The following is a 22,534-nucleotide window of genomic DNA, read 5'->3' as shown; positions in this document are numbered from 1 at the left end:
GGCCAGGGAGCATTTACGTTGGACAAAGGATCAGCAGGCCTCGGTGTTCACTGATGAAAGTCTGTTCGCGCTGAGCAAAAATGATGGCAGCCAACGATATTGCAGACTTCAAGGAGAGCGCTACACATCAGCCACTGTTGTCACCATATGATCCTCTGGTGATGGTACAGTGTGGGCAGCTGTGTCTAATGAATACTACTACTTTAACATCATCAATCTAGTCATTGTGCCTCTGCACGAACAACACAGGACCAATTTCATCTTCATGGATGTCAATAATACAGCTAGTCGAGGTCACAACATTAGCGAACAAATTCTGGAGTCTGGAGTACCTGAAAGAGTGGCCTGCACTTCTTCCAGACCTGAATCCCATAGAAAACCTATTTATAGAAAAACAAATTACCTTAGGGAGGGACCACGGCTTGCAGCTCCCATCTACCAAGGGCTAGCTCAGTAGAGAAGGATAGATCCAGTCTCTAGTGCTTAAAGAATGTTGAAGGTGAGGACCAAGTTGAGGCCTTACAAATCTAGTCTCTGGATACCTCCACCCTTTCCACCCAGGAGGCCGTGACAGCTCAGGTGAAATGAGCCCACTGGAACCGGAACTTCACTGGCGTAGTAAGCTAACCTACCATATATACTCAAGTATAAGCAGAGATTTTCAGCTCATTTTTTAGGCTGAAGGTGCCCCTCTCGGCTTATACTCGAGTCATTGTCGGCGGGTGAGAGGGAGCGGCGGCTGTCACATACTCACCTGCTCCTGGCGCGGTCCCCGCATGTCCAATGGTCTCCGGCAGCTCTTCCTCTGTTCAGAGGTCAGATGGTACCGCTCATTAAAGTAATGAATATGGGCTCCACTCCCATAGGGGTGGAGCCGCATATTCATTACTGTAATGAGCGGTACCAGTGACCACTGAACAGAGGAAGAAGATCTGTCCAGAAAAAAACTGCCAGGGACTGCGCCGGGAGCAGGTGAGCATTTCATATTCACCTTTCCCCGTTCCACCGCTGGCCGCCGCTCCGTCTTCCGCGTCTTCTGGCTGTGACTGTTCAGGTCAGAGGGCGCGATGACGTATTAGTGTGCGCGCCGCCCTCAGCCTGAACAGTCACTGTGGAGACACGGGACGGTGAGGAGCAGCGGCCAGCGACGAGAGGTGAGTATGTCATTTTTTTTTATTGCAGCAGCATTAGGCTGTGTGCACACGTTGCGGTTTTTTCGTGGTTTTTCCCGATAAAAACGCTATAAAACCGCAAAAAACCCACATACAATAAGCATCCCATCATTTAGAATGAATTCTTACCGGTCAGATGGGCAGCGCACGCACAGTATGCAAAGCCGAAAAGCATTACTGCGCATGCGCCCGCGCACTATGTCCCGGAGGTATTTCGCTGTGTTCCGGGACATAGTGCATACTGCGCGTGCGCCACCGAAGACTGCATAGCACACGCGCCAACTATGGCGCAAGCATACTCTTATTCCCCAAAATAATGCGGAAAACAGGGACGGACGGGGTGGAGAAATAAAGAGGATACGCTGCCCATCTGACCGGTAAGAAATCATTTTAATATCCTGCCAATTTGAGCTGACAGAATCCCTTTAAGTTTTCCCAGTTTTTTGTGGCAAAATTAGGGGGGGGTTCGGCTTATACTCGAGTATATACGGTAACCTACTGATGTCTCAATTAATTTTACTTTTATTGGTTATCTATTTTTATTTTTGAAATTTACCAGTAGCTGCTGCATTTCCTACCCTAGGTTTATACTCGAGTCGTTAAGCTTTCCCAGTTTTTTTGTGGCAAAATTAGGGGGGGGGGGGGGGGGTCAGCTTATACTCGAGTATATACAGTATATGTAACAAAAAATATAGTGCTTATAATTACTTCTAAAAGTGCACTCCAAATATGAGATAGAATGTGTAATTGTTATCTTACAATGGAATATAATTTGAAAGCTATTTAAAGTAAGAAAATTTGCTATAACTGAAATGTAGCAAATTATAGTAAACCAGCTAAACATAATGTAAACCCACTTGCAGAATGAATATACGGTAGTAGAAAGACAGAGAATGAATATGCAGAAGATTATGACTCATGAGTCAATAGTAACATGGGCGACTCCAATAAAGCACTAGATGGTGGTAAGAGTACTAGTAGCTAATCCTAGCTCTAACCCTTTCTGGAGAAGTTCTAAAGTGGCTTTAATTGGGACCGTCCCCTAATTTTTCCCCTGAAAAGTGTAAAAGCTTTTTCCAAGTTCTGCCATAAATCTTTTTTGTTACTTGTTTCCTACTGTTTCATAAGGTGGAAACTAATCCTGGGGAAAACACTTTTTTGCCTCAACAGTGCCCTTTCAAATTCCATGCTGTCAAATGGAAACCTTTCACATGAGAGTGACAGATTGGACCCGGATTGAGTAGGTCCTAAATCTCCGGCAAGATCCATGGATCAGACACTGACATTAGCCTCAAAGGAAAACTATGGTCTTTTTGACCAAAATGGACCCATCATTATCACCCTCATATGATCTTCCCTGATCTTCCACAAGACCGTTGGAATCATAACTATTGGAGGAAATGCATATGCTATCCTGAAATCCAAAGAGATCTGAAGGACCTCTACAGCATAAGAGCTTTCTCTTTGATTCAACTAACAGTACCTCTCCAATTTCCTGTTCTCCTTGATTGCGAACAGATCTATTTTCTATCTGTTGAAACACTTCAAGTAGAATTCAGGACCCATACACCTTGCCTTAGTCTATTGTGACTTAAGAAGTCTGCCCTGTCGTTCTTTATCCCCTTTATGTGTAACACTGTGAGGGAAAGAAGGTGTTGACCTGCATGTTTGAAAACAATCTTTTACTGCTTTCATTAGGGAGTAAGATCTTGTTCCCCTCCGGTGAATGATATACGCCACTGTAGCATGATTGTCTGACATAATATGGACGTGATGGTCATGGAGGGATGTAAGGAACCCTATTAATGCTTTGTCTGGATCTCCGAGTCTAGCATAAGATCTAAAAAGGACTGAATTTTTCCTTGGCTTAAACTTTATTTTTGTGTATTCACAATCCAGCCCAGCTTTTCTAAGGCTACATTCACATTTGCGTTGTTGGGCGCAGCGTCGGCGACGCAACCAACAACGCATATACACAACGCAGCGTTTTGTGACGCATGCGTTGTCATAAGATAGTAAAGATCGGGAAATTCGGCGCAGGGAAAACGCTACAAGTAGCGTTGTCTGTGCCCTGTCTTGTGTGTCAAAATGACGCATGCATCGTAAAACGCATTACAACGCATACCGGCACATGTCCATGCGCCACCCATGTTAAAGATAGGGGCGCATGACGCATGCGCCGGTATCCGTCGCCGACGCTGCGCCCAACAAAACGCATTACAACGCATACAGGCGCATGTCCATGCGCCACCCATGTTAAAGATAGGGGCGCATGACGCATGCGCCGGTATCAGTCGCCGACGCTGCGCCCAACAACGCAAATGTGAACGTAGCCTAAGATGTTCCTGACTCCTTCCAGCTGTGCTGCGCAATATTCCTCTGATTTCCCAACAATTAGGAAGTCGTCCAGGTATGGGACAATCAGAGTATCTTGAACTCAAAGATGAGCGGTCATCTCTGCTATTACTTAGGTGAACACTCTCATAGATTGGATGTAGGGCAGGGCTTTGATTTTGAAGTGTATTATTTCCCCCTGTACACAAGGCAACTCAGAAATTTTTGATGGCTTGGATGTATAGGGATGTGATAGTACATAAACTTTAAGTCTATGACCACCATGTAGCAATTCTGAAATAGCAGCTTTATAGCCGTGCTTATTGATTCCATGTAGAAACATAGTACTTTTTTCCAAAGGTGTCAGACTATAGAGTACATCAATTGATGTGTTGATATGCTCATCATTATACGCCTTGGCTCTATCCTATACAGGGCTGAAATAGCAACATACAACCAATTGGACAGCATTTCAGGGCTTTGAGATATTGTTATTTAGGACTTGATTGCTTAGGACTTTTTGTCTCCAACGAGGCTACTCAGTCTCCCCAAAAAGGGATATTTTTATGGTTCTATTGATGTATGTGTGTTTTCTTTACCTTATGTCCTAGTATGTTAAGGGTGCACCAGGGCCTTCAGGGCTACTGACGTTGAGGGGGGCACATCAACAACTAGGGTGCCAACCTCCACTGGTACGTAGGGTGACTCTCAGGGCATTCTAAGGAGAGACTAGCCATATATTTCTGTATTGGATCATGATATTTAAATGTCTATACTTGTATTTGCCTGATGGCTCATACCTGGTAGAGCACCATTTTGAAGTGTAATTGTGAGTGTTTTACTTTTAGTCGATTACTAAAAGTTACATTTTAGGGGTCCATTTTTTCTGAGCATGCACAGCTCAGTGTCACTGCTGGATAGCAGGCTGTATAGTCGCATCAAGCAACAATGTAGCCTGCAATCTAGATGAAGCAGTGCCAGACGAGTTGCTGGACAAATGGATTGTCTTCTCGGCGGACAGGTGAAGAATATGGTTAATATTTTAATTCTGTTACAGGGGACACTGGTTTCAGTGGATTGGGCGTTGACCCAAATATAGATGGTTTGGTTTAATTTAGATTTAATAAAGGCGTTGGTGTCATTATTTCAATTAAAGGACTTTATTCTGGGTGTTTGTTTTTTATACAATATGACTATGGAGTTAGTTAGCCTCTCCATTGCAAACCTCTGGGTTTTATGTCACCTGACAACACAAAAGGTGTCATTAACCCCACCCCCCCAACTATCACCCCACTTGCCACCGCACCAGGGCAAGTGCATACAGTGAGGCAAAGAGTCAGGCTAAGTGCCAGAGTTGGTGCATCTTATGGATGCGCCATTTCTGGGGTGGCTGAGAGCTGATATTTTTAGTCTGGGAGGGGGCCAATATCCATGGCCCCTTCCTAGGTTATTAATATCATCCCGCAGCTGTCTGCCTAGCCTTTGCTTGTTATAAAATATAGGGGGACACTACATAATTTTTTTTGAGGGGGTTCCCCATTTTAAAAAAAAAACAGTAAATCTACGTATACAGCAGTGAGCTGATATTAATAGCCTGGGAAGTTCCATGGGTATTCCCTCCATCCCAGACTATAAATATCAGCCTCCAGATGTCCGCTTCCCCCCTGCTGGTTAATAAAATGTTCGAGAATCCTACGCCAATTTGTTTTTGAAAAGGAATTTTTTTAATAAAAAAAAAACATGTACAGTAAACTACACACACAAAGCACTGGTTATATCTCTCACTCACATATTTACATTCAACTTTTTGTATATCTATCTGAACTCTCTCTTTCTCTCTCTCTCTCTATATATTTCTTTGCAAAACTGTGTGCAGATTACATAGAGAATTTCTCTTTGAAAATGCTTATTTTAACCCCTTTACCCCCAAGGGTGGTTTGCATGTTAATGACCGGGCTAATTTTTACAATTCTGTCCACGGTCCCTTTGTGAGGTTATAACTCTGGAACACTTCAACGGATCCCGATGATTCTAACACTGTTTTCTCGTGACATATTGTACTTCATGATAGTGGTAACATTTATTTGATATTCCTGCGTTTATTTGTGAAAAAAATGGAAATTTGGCGAAAATGTTGAAAATTTAGCAATTTTCCAACTTTGAATTTTTATGCAATTAAATCACAGAGATATGTCACACAAGATACTTAATAAGTAACATTTCCCACATGTCTACTTTACATCAGCACAATTTTGGAACCAAAATTTTTTTTTTGTTAGGGAGTTATAAGGGTTAAAAGTTGACCAGCAATTTCTCATTTTTACAACACTTTTTTTTTTTTTTTTTTTTTTTTTTTTTAGGGATCACATCTTATTTTAAGTCATTTTGAGGGGTCTATATGAAAGAAAATAGCCAAGTGTGACACCATTCTAGACACTGCACCCCTCAAGGTGCTCAAAACCACATTGAAGAAGTTTATTAACCCTTCTGGTGCTTCACAGGAATTTTTGGAATGTTTAAATAAAAATGAACAATTAACTTTTTTTCACAAAAAAACTTTACTTCAGCGCCTGTTTTATTTTACCAAGGGTAACAGGAGAAAATGGACCCCAAAAGTTGTTGTACAATTTGTCCTGAGTACACCGATACCCCATATGTGGGGGTAAAACACTGTTTGGGCGCATGGCAGAGCTCGGAAAGGAAGGAGCGCCATTTGACTTTTCAATGCAAAATTGACTGGAATTGAGATGGGGCGCCATGTTGCGTTTGGAGAGCCCCTGATGTGCCTAAACATTGAAACCCCCCCACAAATGACACCATTTTGGAAAGTAGACCCCCTAAGGAACTTATCTAGATGCGTGGTGAGCACTTTGACCCATTAAGTGCTTCACAGAAGTTTATAATGCAGAGCAGTAAAAATAAATCATATTTTTTCACAAAAATGACCTTTTCCCCCCAATTTTTATTTTCCCAAGGGTAAGAGAAGAAATTGGACCCCAAAAGTTGTTGTGCAATTTGTTCTGAGTACGCTGATACATAAATCATAATTTGTATGCCCTAACATTAAAAATACTTTTATTGTTAAAACCAAGGCAAACTACCATAACCAAAAACACAACAAAAAAGTGCTCAAACTCAAAAACTAAAAGGGGAACACTAGACACCCTAGCTAAAGCCTCTATATTAACCCCTACCTGTCTGCGGAGGTTGGCACCCTAGGGGGGAACGTTATTGCGCCCCCGCTCCACGATGGCTGACCCTAAAGGCCCTGATAAACCCTATCACCGCTAGTGAGACCCTCTACCCACAAACTAGAGGATCCTCTATCACTAAACAGAGGGCTGCCTGTGCTAAGGAAAAGCTAGGTCCCCAGAAAGTATAAAAACAATGTATGAACACATAGGTGCGTATTGATTGGAACGCCAGATAATGTCGCACTGTGAGAGAAAACTTTATGTATCGACCTGAGTGACCAATATATCACTTAATAGAAATCCCATATAGTACATCAAGAGTCACCAAATCACCTATACATTTCACCTACATACATATAGTATAGGATAATTTTAATGTTTGACCAGATACATGCGTCATTAAATGTATTGCAGGATATATCGCATTTGACTAAATAGATGCATCATTAGTCTATACCCCCTGCGAACCTATCTGGTGCTGGTAACACTTTGCATGGAAGCCAAGATAAATGGGATACATAAACACTTATCTCAAGATGTGTCAGTGGTAGTTCTCAATCCGCCCTTATTTTTAGCGCCTCAACGCGTTTCGCCCATTAAGGCTCTTCAGGAGGCCCGATGCAGAGATGATATGTGTCATATCTGATGTTAAGCAATCTGCCCAGTAAACCATACCTGCTTTTGTAGTCCCCGCCACCTTCCTCATACAGGAGGCTCCTCCTTTCCATATCCTGTAGCGTCCTAAGCCGTCAGCTGCGCATGTCCGCCCCCAAATACAGACTTCACCAAAGGCGCCTCCATACAATCCCTAGCTGGCGCCCTACACGTGTCACTGCGCATGCTTATCCTGGAACGCACGCTAACCGCTACCATCAGCCCTCCGGCGACGCCGATCAATGACCGCTTCCGGTCCCAGGACTACGTTGCCGGTGGAGTGAGGTGAATGCGACTGCGCATGTCGCTCCTACAAAATGTTGCCTCGGCAATGATGCACAGCAGGGAGCGGCTAAGTGGAGTGAGGTGGATGTGACTGCGCATGTCGCTCCTACACAATGTTGCCTCGGCAACAATGCACAGCGGGGAGCGGCTAAGTGGAGCAGACTGGGTATGTCTCCTCCACAATAGGTTGCCCCGGCAACCATACACAACGAGGAGCGGCCGACAGACACCCACCGTTCATGATCCCATAAAGGACACAGGGGAACGGCGGATAAGAGCGCCTAAGCGCTAAGTCTGCATACTATCAGACCGCCCCCTTCATGTTGCTAAGCAGCTACAAGCGCTACCAGATCAGTATCTCTGCTATAATTCCTCTTATCGAGAACCCGATCCGATCCCCAGAGCCATTGGACCAGTTATGGGCTATTTTTCAGCACACAAAGATACATCCCACGCCCTAGCTCATTACAGGTGACCCTGTCGGGGTGACTGTCTATAGCAGAGTATATATGACCAATGATTTAAACCGCACCACATATTAAATTTGCTTTACTCATAATATTAGATGGAATACATAGGCATTATACGTGTACCATATCAGCGCATTTCACAGAGGATGCCCCACAACTCTAGGGCAGCAGCCACTGGGTTATCAGCCTTAGCATAGACTCAGTACAAATGGCCAGACTTATTAGTATACCACCAGCTCATCACTATGTCCGTGTCTACATCCACCTTTGTATCTCATGGGAGGCAGTAGCATGTAAGTCACCCAAAAGTACGTTCCCGATATTTCAACAGATATGAGGTACAGTATTCTTATAGGGAGTCTGAGAACTATGTCAGAGGCCAAAACGTTTAGTCCTGACTAGAATTATAGTCATAAAGGGATATCTAATACAGTTTAAACTTCCTCATATCTAGCACTAATATGATATAGAGCCCCTACACCAAATTAATGGAGGTTAAACCAAAAGGTAGAGTGAGATGGCAAGTACACAAAGCAGGCATATATGGATATATTCAGGGACAATACCCTTATTGATATGTCTTGGTAAATCCATGTAATTCCCCAGAAAACAGGGAATCCATCAAGATCCTGGTACAGCTAAAGTAACTCAAAAGCAGACCAAGATTCAAAATCTACTCGCATTTAGGTGGGTGAAAAATGTGTTAGAAATTATAAAAAGCATGCATATGATATCTGTTCATTGAGACCCTTTGGTTCCAGAGACTCCAACCTAAAGATCCACTCACATTCTCGTTGGAGGATCATTCTGTCATGATTACCCCCTCTTGGATTTACCTTTACCACCTCTATGATCATAAATCTCACATGCGTTGGATCCCCACCGTGGCAGTTGTGCATATGTTTGGCCAGCGGGGTGTCTCTTTTATTACGGATATCACCCATATGCTCCCCCACTCTCCTCCTGAACTCCCTCTTGGTCTTTCCCACATAATCTCTCGGACAGGAGCAGGATGCCAAATATACCACACCTTCTGTTTTACAATTGGAAAATTCACGCTGGTAAAAAGTTTTGCCTGTGGTGGAACTTTGGAAGCTTTTACAGGGTCTCATCCATTTACATAGGCTGCAGTCTCCACACTTGAAGAAACCGCACGGTCTCCTATCCAACCATGTGTCCCTTGGCTTCGGTCTCTGGTACTGGCTATGGACCAGCATGTCCCTGATGGATTTGCCCTTTCTAAAAGTAATATTGGGACGCTCTCCCACTAGGTCCCTAAGGTCCATATCAAATCTAAGCACATCCCAATGCCTAGAGAAGATCTTCCTAATCTCCTGATGTTGAGTATCAAATGTGCCAATGATCCTCAGAATGTTATCCGGATCCTCTCTTGTGTGTTTCTGCAGAAGAGCTTGTCTGTCTGCCATCTTCGCAACATCATAAGCTCTATTCAGAACATGCCTAGGGTATCCCTTCTCATTAAATCGATTATACATGTCCCCTGCCTGGCTTTTGAACATGTTGTACCTAGAGCAATTCCTCCTCAATCTGAGGAATTGACCCTTAGGGATCCCCCTTCTAAGGGAGGCCGGGTGGTGGCTCTGCCAATGCAACAGGCTGTTGGTACTCGTCGGTTTCCTATAAATACTGGTGGCAATCCCCCCATTTGCTTCCTTTACAATTTTTAGGTCCAAGAATGCCAATTCCTTGTCCGTAATCTCAGAAGTAAACCTCAGACCTACATCATTCACGTTTAGATATTCCATGAATTCTCCAAATCCCTCCTTGGAACCAGTCCACACCAAAAAAACGTCATCAATATACCTATACCAAATAGATATATACTCGTCCCACCATCTATCGTCACCCCCAAACACTATGGTCCCCTCCCACCAGCCCAGGAACATATTTGCATACGACGGGGCACAGGGACACCCCATCGCAGTGCCCCTGAGCTGGTGGAAGTGTTTACCATCAAAACTGAATGCATTATGGGTAAGGATATATTTAAGTATTCTGAGCACAAACTCATTGTGCTCCCAACACGTAACTGACCTCTGTTGCAAAAAATATCTCACCCCTTCTAACCCTGCTTGATGCGGAATGCTACTGTAAAGTGCTTCGATGTCTATAGAAGCTAACCACGCATCTCGCCCCAAATGCATACCTTCTAGTTTAAGTAACAGATCTGATGTATCCCTCAGATAGGACGGGATGGAGGTGCCGAAGGGACGGAGAATCTGATCAACATATATTCCACAGTTCTGTGTCAGGGAGTCCACCCCCGAGACGATAGGACGTCCTCTAAGGGGGTGGCACCCCTTGTGTACCTTGGGGAGTGTATAGAATGTCGCCACCAAGGGACACTTTGGCAACATAAAGTCAAATTCACTTTGTGAAATCAGTTTAAGGGATATGGCTTCCTCCAGAATGATCCTCAACTCGCTCCTAAAGGCCTCAAGTGGGTTACTCTCAAGAACCTCATATGTTGTCCTATCCTGCAGGATTGTGGTGCACATGGTGCGATACTCGAGATGATCCATGAGGACTAGATTTCCCCCTTTATCTGAGGGTTTTATAATAAGTTGGTCATTTTTCCTCAGGGTATCCAATGCCCCCCTTTCACTCTGCGTAAGGTTATCCTCAGTGTACCAATCCTTCTTTCCAAGTTTCTTGAGGTCCCTTTCTACCAGTAACGAGAATAGATCAATGTTCCCCGTATCCCCCTGTGGCGGCATTCTCACACTTTTGTTTCTTAAGGAAGTAAATGGACCTTTTCCTTCCTCAGGAGCCCTGTTATTCTCCTGAAGCAGGCCACATAGGGCTTCATACCCTTCAGAATCTTCCTCATCGAGTCCTAGATCATGGCATTCCTCACGGGTCTTATGCTTAAAGAATTTTTGCCATTTTAATTTCCTACAGAATAGGTTGAGGTGTTTTACCCACTCAAAGCAATTAAAGTTGTTCGTTGGGACGAAATTCAGGCCTCTCTGGAGTACACCATATTCTTCTCTTGAGAGTGTGTGCGAGGACAGGTTTATAATCTGGCCCCTGTTCAATTGAACCGGGTTCTGAGTTGGTAACCTGCTTTCGCACTCCGCTCCAAAAAAGAGGCAGAGGATGATGAGGAGGAGGCCGCAGATGGTTGAGCTTGTGCTGGATTTACTGCTAGAAACGGAGTCATAGTGCCCAAACCGCTTCTGTATGCACCTCTTCCCTTCTTTCCAGATTTTCCCCTTCCCCCCCTGCCATCTCTGTTTTGTCTGATGACCCCTAAAAAACGGTGTTCCACTCCCTATATGATCAGACTTCTCCGTATCAGATGTGTCTATGTCTGAGGAAGATGCTTCCGACGGTTTTTCTGCCTGAGGGGTGAAGATCTGATTCTCGTTGAAGTCTTTTAAGTCCCTTTGAAATTGTAGGTGTTTCCTCTCCTTTAATAGTGCCTGATATCTCTCAACTGAGGTCTGTAGCAACCCCTCCCTTCTATTAAAGTCCGGGTCTGATTTGCACTTAAGAACCAGCTCAATAAGTTGATTCAGCTGACTAGTGGCTTTCTCAAAAACTTTTTTCTCCTCGGCTAAGAGAATTTGCATGAATCTAATGGAGGACTCCACAGACTCTTTGAACCAAATATTCAAAAGCTCAGGTGATACTATCCTTTGTGAGGGGGAAATATTGATCCTCAATCCCCTAGGGACAATACGATTTTTTAGATAATTTTCCAATGCCCTAATCTCCCACCAAGATTTTATATACCCTTTATAGCCACCATATACTTCATTGAACAGATTTTTCAAAGCAAGAGGACCTGTGCCTATGTCCTGTGTGCCCCCTACACTAAATGCCTGGTTGGCGTCCTCCAACCATAGATCCGAATTACCAGGTCCAGCTAAGAAACCCGCCATACCAAGCTTGGAACGTATTAGTACTTACTTAAACATATATATATCATAGGGAAAAGAGTATAAATCATAATTTGTATGCCCTAACATTAAAAATACTTTTATTGTTAAAACCAAGGCAAACTACCATAACCAAAAACACAACAAAAAAGTGCTCAAACACAAAAACCCAAAAACTAAAGGGGAACACTAGACACCCTAGCTAAAGCCTCTATATTAACCCCTACCTGTCTGCGGAGGTTGGCACCCTAGGGGGGAACGTTATGGCGCCCCCGCTCCACGATGGCTGACCCTAAAGGCCCTGATAAACCCTATCACCGCTAGTGAGACCCTCTACCCACAAACTAGAGGATCCTCTATCACTAAACAGAGGGCTGCCTGTGCTAAGGAAAAGCTAGGTCCCCAGAAAGTATAAAAACAATGTATGAACACATAGGTGCGTATTGATTGGAACGCCAGATAATGTCGCACTGTGAGAGAAAACTTTATGTATCGACCTGAGTGACCAATATATCACTTAATAGAAATCCCATATAGTACATCAAGAGTCACCAAATCACCTATACATTTCACCTACATACATATAGTATAGGATAATTTTAATGTTTGACCAGATACATGCGTCATTAAATGTATTGCAGGATATATCGCATTTGACTAAATAGATGCATCATTAGTCTATACCCCCTGCGAACCTATCTGGTGCTGGTAACACTTTGCATGGAAGCCAAGATAAATGGGATACATACACACTTATCTCAAGATGTGTCAGTGGTAGTTCTCAATCCGCCCTTATTTTTAGCGCCTCAACGCATTTCGCCCATTAAGGCTCTTCAGGAGGCCCGATGCAGAGATGATATGTGTCATATCTGATGTTAAGCAATCTGCCCAGTAAACCATACCTGCTTTTGTAGTCCTCGCCACCTTCCTCATACAGGAGGCTCCTCCTTTCCATATCCTGTAGCGTCCTAAGCTGTCAGCTGCGCATGTCCGCCCCCAAATACATAGAGAGAAAACACCGTGTGCACTGCTACAAAACTGGTGCTAAGACTTAGGTTCCCAAACCATCAATATACATATAACATAGAAGTCTAGCACTCAACTTCAGTAACCGTAGAAACTATTTTTATTGGTAGCACAAGAAACGTTTCAGTCCCTTGGGACTTTCATCAGTCACATGCCTATGAAGGCCAATAGGATCAGTAGGAGTAAACTGAAAAAATGTCGCTGACTATGGCGCATAGGTAAAACGCCCTAGTAGCATAGATACAAGGCTTGAGAGCACAGGAAATATGGTAGGGAATGATCACCTATCGGGTAGAACACCCGCAATGCTGAGGATGCTGGATGGGGAGGGGAAGACGAACCACCTCTAGACACGGCGTCCACCGCAAGTCACGCCGTGTCTAGAGGTGGTTCGTCTTCCCCTCCCCATCCAGCATCCTCAGCATTGCGGGTGTTCTACCCGATAGGTGATCATTCCCTACCATATTTCCTGTGCTCTCAAGCCTTGTATCTATGCTACTAGGGCGTTTTACCTATGCGCCATAGTCAGCGACATTTTTTCAGTTTACTCCTACTGACCCTATTGGCCTTCATAGGCACGTGACTGATGAAAGTCCCAAGGGACTGAAACGTTTCTTGTGCTACCAATAAAAATCGTTTCTACGGTTACTGAAGTTGAGTGCTAGACTTCTATGTTATACGCCCCCCAAATACAGACTTCACCAAAGGCGCCTCCATACAATCCCTAGCTGGCGCCCTACACGTGTCACTGCGCATGCTTATCCTGGAACGCACGCTAACCGCTACCATCAGCCCTCCGGTGATGCCGATCAATGACCGTGAGATATTTTTTGCAACAGAGGTCAGTTACGTGTTGGGAGCACAATGAGTTTGTGCTCAGAATACTTAAATATATCCTTACCCATAATGCATTCAGTTTTGATGGTAAACACTTCCACCAGCTCAGGGGCACTGCGATGGGGTGTCCCTGTGCCCCGTCGTATGCAAATATGTTCCTGGGCTGGTGGGAGGGGACCATAGTGTTTGGGGGTGACGATAGATGGTGGGACGAGTATATATCTATTTGGTATAGGTATATTGATGACGTTTTTTTGGTGTGGACTGGTTCCAAGGAGGGATTTGGAGAATTCATGGAATATCTAAACGTGAATGACGTAGGTCTGAGGTTTACTTCTGAGATTACGGACAAGGAATTGGCATTCTTGGACCTAAAAATTGTAAAGGAAGCAAATGGGGGGATTGCCACCAGTATTTATAGGAAACCGACGAGTACTAACAGCCTGTTGCATTGGCAGAGCCACCACCCGGCCTCCCTTAGAAGGGGGATCCCTAAGGGTCAATTCCTCAGATTGAGGAGGAATTGCTCTAGGTACAACATGTTCAAAAGCCAGGCAGGGGACATGTATAATAGATTTAATGAGAAGGGATACCCTAGGCATGTTCTGAATAGAGCTTATGATGTTGCGAAGATGGCAGACAGACAAGCTCTTCTGCAGAAACACACAAGAGAGGATCCGGATAACATTCTGAGGATCATTGGCACATTTGATACTCAACATCAGGAGATTAGGAAGATCTTCTCTAGGCATTGGGATGTGCTTAGATTTGATATGGACCTTAGGGACCTAGTGGGAGAGCGTCCCAATATTACTTTTAGAAAGGGCAAATCCATCAGGGACATGCTGGTCCATAGCCAGTACCAGAGACCGAAGCCAAGGGACACATGGTTGGATAGGAGACCGTGCGGTTTCTTCAAGTGTGGAGACTGCAGCCTATGTAAATGGATGAGACCCTGTAAAAGCTTCCAAAGTTCCACCACAGGCAAAACTTTTTACCAGCGTGAATTTTCCAATTGTAAAACAGAAGGTGTGGTATATTTGGCATCCTGCTCCTGTCCGAGAGATTATGTGGGAAAGACCAAGAGGGAGTTCAGGAGGAGAGTGGGGGAGCATATGGGTGATATCCGTAATAAAAGAGACACCCCGCTGGCCAAACATATGCACAACTGCCACGGTGGGGATCCAACGCATGTGAGATTTATGATCATAGAGGTGGTAAAGGTAAATCCAAGAGGGGGTAATCATGACAGAATGATCCTCCAACGAGAATGTGAGTGGATCTTTAGGTTGGAGTCTCTGGAACCAAAGGGTCTCAATGAACAGATATCATATGCATGCTTTTTATAATTTCTAACACATTTTTCACCCACCTAAATGCGAGTAGATTTTGAATCTTGGTCTTCTTTTGAGTTACTTTAGCTGTACCAGGATCTTGATGGATTCCCTGTTTTCTGGGGAATTACATGGATTTACCAAGACATATCAATAAGGGTATTGTCCCTGAATATATCCATATATGCCTGCTTTGTGTACTTGCCATCTCACTCTACCTTTTGGTTTAACCTCCATTAATTTGGTGTAGGGGCTCTATATCATATTAGTGCTAGATATGAGGAAGTTTAAACTGTATTAGATATCCCTTTATGACTATAATTCTAGTCAGGACTAAACGTTTTGGCCTCTGACATAGTTCTCAGACTCCCTATAAGAATACTGTACCTCATATCTGTTGAAATATCGGGAACGTACTTTTGGGTGACTTACATGCTACTGCCTCCCATGAGATACAAAGGTGGATGTAGACACGGACATAGTGATGAGCTGGTGGTATACTAATAAGTCTGGCCATTTGTACTGAGTCTATGCTAAGGCTGATAACCCAGTGGCTGCTGCCCTAGAGTTGTGGGGCATCCTCTGTGAAATGCGCTGATATGGTACACGTATAATGCCTATGTATTCCATCTAATATTATGAGTAAAGCAAATTTAATATGTGGTGCGGTTTAAATCATTGGTCATATATACTCTGCTATAGACAGTCACCCCGACAGGGTCACCTGTAATGAGCTAGGGCGTGGGATGTATCTTTGTGTGCTGAAAAATAGCCCATAACTGGTCCAATGGCTCTGGGGATCGGATCGGGTTCTCGATAAGAGGAATTATAGCAGAGATACTGATCTGGTAGCGCTTGTAGCTGCTTAGCAACATGAAGGGGGCGGTCTGATAGTATGCAGACTTAGCGCTTAGGCGCTCTTATCCGCCGTTCCCCTGTGTCCTTTATGGGATCATGAACGGTGGGTGTCTGTCGGCCGCTCCTCGTTGTGTATGGTTGCCGGGGCAACCTATTGTGGAGGAGACATACCCAGTCTGCTCCACTTAGCCGCTCCCCGCTGTGCATTGTTGCCGAGGCAACATTGTGTAGGAGCGACATGCGCAGTCACATCCACCTCACTCCACTTAGCCGCTCCCTGCTGTGCATCATTGCCGAGGCAACATTTTGTAGGAGCGACATGCGCAGTCGCATTCACCTCACTCCACCGGCAACGTAGTCCTGGGACCGGAAGCGGTCATTGATCGGCGTCGCCGGAGGGCTGATGGTAGCGGTTAGCGTGCGTTCCAGGATAAGCATGCGCAGTGACACGTGTAGGGCGCCAGCTAGGGATTGTATGGAGGCGCCTTTGGTGAAGTCTGTATTTGGGGGCGGACATGCGCAGCTGACGGCTTAGGACGCTACAGGATATGGAAAGGAGGAGCCTCCTGTATGAGGAAGGTGGCGGGGACTACAAAAGCAGGTATGGTTTACTGGGCAGATTGCTTAACATCAGATATGACACATATCATCTCTGCATCGGGCCTCCTGAAGAGCCTTAATGGGCGAAACGCGTTGAGGCGCTAAAAATAAGGGCGGATTGAGAACTACCACTGACACATCTTGAGATAAGTGTTTATGTATCCCATTTATCTTGGCTTCCATGCAAAGTGTTACCAGCACCAGATAGGTTCGCAGGGGGTATAGACTAATGATGCATCTATTTAGTCAAATGCGATATATCCTGCAATACATTTAATGACGCATGTATCTGGTCAAACATTAAAATTATCCTATACTATATGTATGTAGGTGAAATGTATAGGTGATTTGGTGACTCTTGATGTACTATATGGGATTTCTATTAAGTGATATATTGGTCACTCAGGTCGATACATAAAGTTTTCTCTCACAGTGCGACATTATCTGGCGTTCCAATCAATACGCACCTATGTGTTCATACATTGTTTTTATACTTTCTGGGGACCTAGCTTTTCCTTAGCACAGGCAGCCCTCTGTTTAGTGATAGAGGATCCTCTAGTTTGTGGGTAGAGGGTCTCACTAGCGGTGATAGGGTTTATCAGGGCCTTTAGGGTCAGCCATCGTGGAGTGGGGGCGCCATAACGTTCCCCCCTAGGGTGCCAACCTCCACAGACAGGTAGGGGTTAATATAGAGGCTTTAGCTAGGGTGTCTAGTGTTCCCCTTTAGTTTTTGGGTTTTTGTGTCTGAGCACTTTTTTGTTGTGTTTTTGGTTATGGTAGTTTGCCTTGGTTTTAACAATAAAAGTATTTTTAATGTTAGGGCATACAAATTATGATTTATACTCTTTTCCCTATGATATATATATGTTTGAGTGAGTACGCTGATACCCCATATGTGAGGGTAAAACACTGTTTGGGCGCATGGCAGAGCTCGGAAAGGAAGGAGCGCCATTTGACTTTTCAATGCAAAATTGACTGGAATTGAGATCGGACGCCATGTTGCGTTTAGAGAGCCACTGATGTGCCTAAACATTGAAAACCCCCACAAGTGACACCATTTTGGAAAGTAGACCCCCTAAGGAACTCATCTAGATGTGTTGTGAGAGCTTTGAACCCACAAGTGTTTCACTACAGTTTATAACGCAGAGCCGTGAAAATAAAAAATAATTTTTGTGGAAAAAAAGATTTTTTAGCCCCCAGTTTTGTATTTTCTCAAGGGTAACAGGAGAAATTGGACCCCAAAAGTTGTTGTCCAATGTGTCCCGAGTACGCTGATACCCCATATGTGGGAGGGAACCACCGTTTGAGCGCATGGCAGAGCTCGGAAGGGAAGGAGCACTGTTTTACTTTTTCAACGCAGAATTGGCTGAAATTGAGATCGGACGCCATGTCGCGTTTGGAGAGCCCCTGATGTGCCAAAACAGTGGAAACCCCCCAAATATAACTGAAACCCTAATCCAAACACATCCCTAACCCTAATCCCAACGGTAACCCTAACCCTTGCCCTAACCTTGACACACCCCTAACCCTAATCCCAACCATAAATGCAATCCAAACCCTAACTTTAGCCCCAGCCCTAACTGTAGCCTTAACCCTAGAACCCTATCCCTGACCCTAACGGGAAAATGGAAATAAATACATTTTTTTAATTTTTCCCTAACTAAGGGGTGATGAAGGGGGGTTTGATTTACTTTTATAGCGGGTTTTTTAGCAGATTTTTATGATTGGCAGCTGTCACACACTAAAAGATGCTTTTTATTGCAAAAAATATTTTTTGCGTTACCACATTTTGAGAGCTATAATTTTTCCATATTTTGGTCCACAGAGTCATGTGAGGTCTTGTTTTTTGCGGGACGAGTTGTCGTTTTTATTGGTAACATTTTCGGGCACGTGACATTTTTTGATCGCTTTTTATTTCGATTTTTGTGAGGCAGAATGACCAAAAACCAGCTATTCATGAATTTCTTTTGGGGGAGGCATTTATAGCGTTCCGCATTTGGTAAAATGGATAAAGCAGTTTTATTCTTCAGGTCAGTACGAGTACAGCGATACCTCATTTATATCTTTTTTTATGTTTTGGCGATAAAAACTATTTTATAGAAAAAATAATTATTTTTGCATCGCTTTATTCTGAGGACTATAACTTTTTTATTTTTTCACTGATGATGCTGTATGGTGGCTCGTTTTTTGCGGGACAAGGTGCCGTTTTCAGCGGTACCATGGTTATTTATATCCGTCTTTTTGATCACGTGTTATTCCACTTTTTGTCCGGCGGTATGATAATAAAGCGTTGTTTTTTGCCTTTTTTTTTTTACGATGTTCACTGAAGGGGTTAACCAGTGGGACAGTTTTATAGGTCGGGTCGTTACGGACGTGGCGATACTAAATATGTGTACTTTTATTGTTTTTTTTCTAAGATAAAGAAATGTATTTATAGGAACATTTTTTTTTTACACGTGAATATATATACCGTATTCTTCGGACTATAAGACGCACCGGACTATAAAGCGCACCCAGGTTTTAGAGGTGGAAAATAGGGAAAAAAATATTTGAAGCAAAAAAAATGTGGTAAAATATTTAATAACATACTATTATATATAATAACACCACATATAATAGTATGTTATTATGTTGGAAGCTGCGGGACCAGTGTGGTGTCTGTACAGTACTATATGAAGATGCTGGAGGGTGAGTATAAGAATGGGGGCACAGTGCTTATATTTAAAGCACCACTCCAGCACTGCAAAATAACACTGGAGTGCTGCTTTAAAATCCAGTGGGAGAACTATAACTCCCAGCATGTCCTGCAGATCCTATGACATGCTGGGAGTTATAGTTCACTAAAGAAGTGGCAGAGTGCTTTATTGTGTTTTGGAAAGACTAACTTCTTAATTGTGGCAGCCAGCCACACTGTGGTGAGGTAAAAGCATCCCATGACTGCACACAGAGCCCTCCCTCTTGTTGCCTTTCCACAGCACAGGTAATGGAAGCCAGCAGATTCTAGTGTTGGAGTCTGAAGGACCTGTGATGATGTCAAGAAGAGGGAGGGCTCTGTGCTGCCATGTGATGCTCCAGCCCGCCCACTTCTGACATCATCACAGGTCCTCCTTGTGCACACTGCACAGCACTCAGCTCCAGCCCAGGAAGGTACAGCGATCTCCTCTCCCCCGGACCCTGCTGCTGCTGCCTCCTCTCCCCCGGACACACAGATCTCCCTAGCTGCTGCAGGAATCAGCGCTGGGGAAGCCATGTGTGTCCTTGCTTAAGTGCAGTATTCATTTGCCTGTCCCAGCTCACTGCTCAGCTGATAGGTGGGCGGGGAGTAGCTAATGAATATTCACTGCACTTAATCATTGGGACCACATGGTTTCCCCAGCACTGATTCTGGGCAGCCAGGACATCCTGAAGTGGGATAACAGTGTGATCCCACTCACTGCTGCCGCCCTCCCCACATGCTACATCCGTACCATAAGACGCACCCACACTTTCCTCCCAAATTTGGAGGAAAAAAAGTGCGTCTTATGGTCAGAAAAATACGGTATATATTTTTTTAAACTATAACATTGCCCCAGGGGGTAATGACGTGCACTCCTGTAGGCTTCCCGGCGCCTGCTTTGAGCAGGCGCTGTGAAGCCACCTCCTTGCAGGACCCAGATGCCGCGGTCATTTTGGATCCGGGCGTGCTGCAGGGAGGAGGAGGTAAGAGACCCTCGGAGCAATGCGATCACATCGCGTTGCTCCGGGGTTCTCAGGGAAGCACGCAGTGAGCCCCCACCCTGTGCGATACTTCCCTATACCGCCGAAACACTGCGATCATGTTTGATTGCAGTGTGGCGGGGGTTAATGTGCCGGGGGCAGTCCGTGACCGCTCCTGGCACATAGTGCCGGATGTCAGCTGTGATAGTCAACTGACACCCGGCCGTGATAGGCCGCGCTCCCCCCGTGAGCGCGGCCGATCGCTATGACGTACTATCCCATCAACGGTCAGATAGGCCCAGGTCACCTCGACGGGATAGTACGTCTAAGGTCAGAGAGGGGTTTATAAAAAAAAAAAAAAAAAAAAAAAAAAAAAATCGCATTCCAACTGGATGTAAATCGAATGTTAGGTGTTAAAAATACCGAACAGCAGACGATGCTGGACAGTAAGTAGTTTACTACAAATGGAGGAACATACATTACTGATACCTAGCCGATGGTGAAATAATTTAAAAAAAATGGAGTGGTACTTTAATGGTTGCAGTCGCTATTGCCCTTATGAAAGTGCAAATGCACGTAATAATCCTACTATAGAGAAAGCATTAAACATTTCACCACAGCTAACGAACCATAACAAGTGTTCCTCTGACATAGATAGCCAATATCATCATCTGATGAAATACTGGTTCTACGTACAATATGTCTTCAGTAATAAGGCCACATTCACACCATCAGTATTTGGTCAGTATTTTACATCAGTATGTGTGAGCCAAAACCAGAAATGGGTGATAAATTGTGAGCCCTCGCGGGCAGGGTCCTCTCTCCACCTGTACCAGTTGTGACTTGTATTGTTCAAGATTATTGTATCTGTTTTTATTATGTATACCCCTCCTCACATGTAAAGCGCCATGGAATAAATGGCACTATAATAATAAATAATAATAATAAATACAGAAGTAGTGACGTGTTTCTATTATACTTGTCCTCTGATTGTAAGTTAAAACCAGGTGAGGAACAAAGTAATAAAATACTGACTAAGTACTGAGCGGGACCTTAGGCACAATGATAGCTTTGTAGCTAGACAGCGTACCTGCCATGGCTGCACGGCGTGCTGACTGGTGTGGGGATTATGACCTGAGGAGCACTGTCGTCATCTTTTTCTTTCCCACACAGGTAAATGAGATGAAGTTCTGGTGAGCTCAGGATCTGCACGTCGTTCCAGTTCCTTACTACAAAAAAATAAAAAGGTGTACAAGTAAAAGATGGTGCAAGTAAGCAACACAAGAGCTCATAGCCAAGTGGTAGAAAATATACAATTTACGGAGCAAAAAGTAGGATGGATCCAGAATCCCTCCCTGTAATACATTTCTGAGGAGGAAGGAAGTCAAGGTGTAGCTGGCCTCACTACAACACACAGGACATGTTTTCTGTCAGAGCGGTACATGTGTGTCAGGCGGCTCTTGAGCAAGAGGCATCGCAGGCCGCCATTACCTCTCTTCTGGTACTGTGTGTGACAGGCTGACACTCCGCACCTGACCAACGGATAACTGGGCCCCAATTATGAGCAACTTAACCCTTTCACCCTCAAGCCCGTTTTCACTTTCCTGACCGGGCCAGTTTTTTCAATTCTGACCATTGCCACATTATAAGGTAATAACTCTGGAACGCTTCAACGGGGATCTCCGTCATTCTGAGAATGATTTCTCATGACATATTGTACTTTATTATGGTGGGTACATTTCTTCGATATAACTTGCGTTTATTTGTGAAAAAAAAAATCAGAAATCTGTGAAAAATGTAGAAAATTTTACGATTTTCAAAGTTTTCATTTTTATGCCCTTAATGCAGAGTTAGGTCACCCAAAATAGTTAATAAATACCATTTCCCACATGTCTACTTTACATCAGCACAATTTTTGAAACATTATTTTTTGTTAGGAAGTTACTTGTATAAGGGTTAAAAGTTGAGCAGCGATTTCTCATTTTTACAACAAAAGTTAGAGAACCATTATAATTTTAGGCTCCACCTCACATTTGAAGGGACTTTGAGGGGCCTATATGGCAGAAAGTACTCAAAAGTAACACTATTCTAAAAACTGCACCCCTCAAGGTGCCCAAAACCGCATTCAAGATTATTAACCCTTCGGGTGCTTCACAGCAATTAATGGAA

The 22,534-nt window shown here is 44.0% G+C and overlaps 1 protein-coding gene across 1 annotated transcript in view; it reads right to left on the bottom strand.

The window, feature by feature from the left end:
* Positions 1 to 22,534, bottom strand: part of TSEN15 (tRNA splicing endonuclease subunit 15) — a 61,498-nt gene that overhangs the window by 27,313 nt on the left and 11,651 nt on the right. The window contains exon 3 of the mRNA XM_069737261.1: positions 21,456 to 21,594. Within this exon, the coding sequence (XP_069593362.1) occupies positions 21,456 to 21,594 (139 nt within the window). The remainder of the gene's footprint in view (positions 1 to 21,455; positions 21,595 to 22,534) is intronic.

The sequence above is a fragment of the Ranitomeya imitator genome, chromosome 8 (assembly GCF_032444005.1).
Source record: "Ranitomeya imitator isolate aRanImi1 chromosome 8, aRanImi1.pri, whole genome shotgun sequence".
In the NCBI taxonomy this organism is placed as follows: domain Eukaryota; kingdom Metazoa; phylum Chordata; class Amphibia; order Anura; family Dendrobatidae; genus Ranitomeya; species Ranitomeya imitator.
This window is presented reverse-complemented; position numbering and strand designations above follow the sequence as displayed.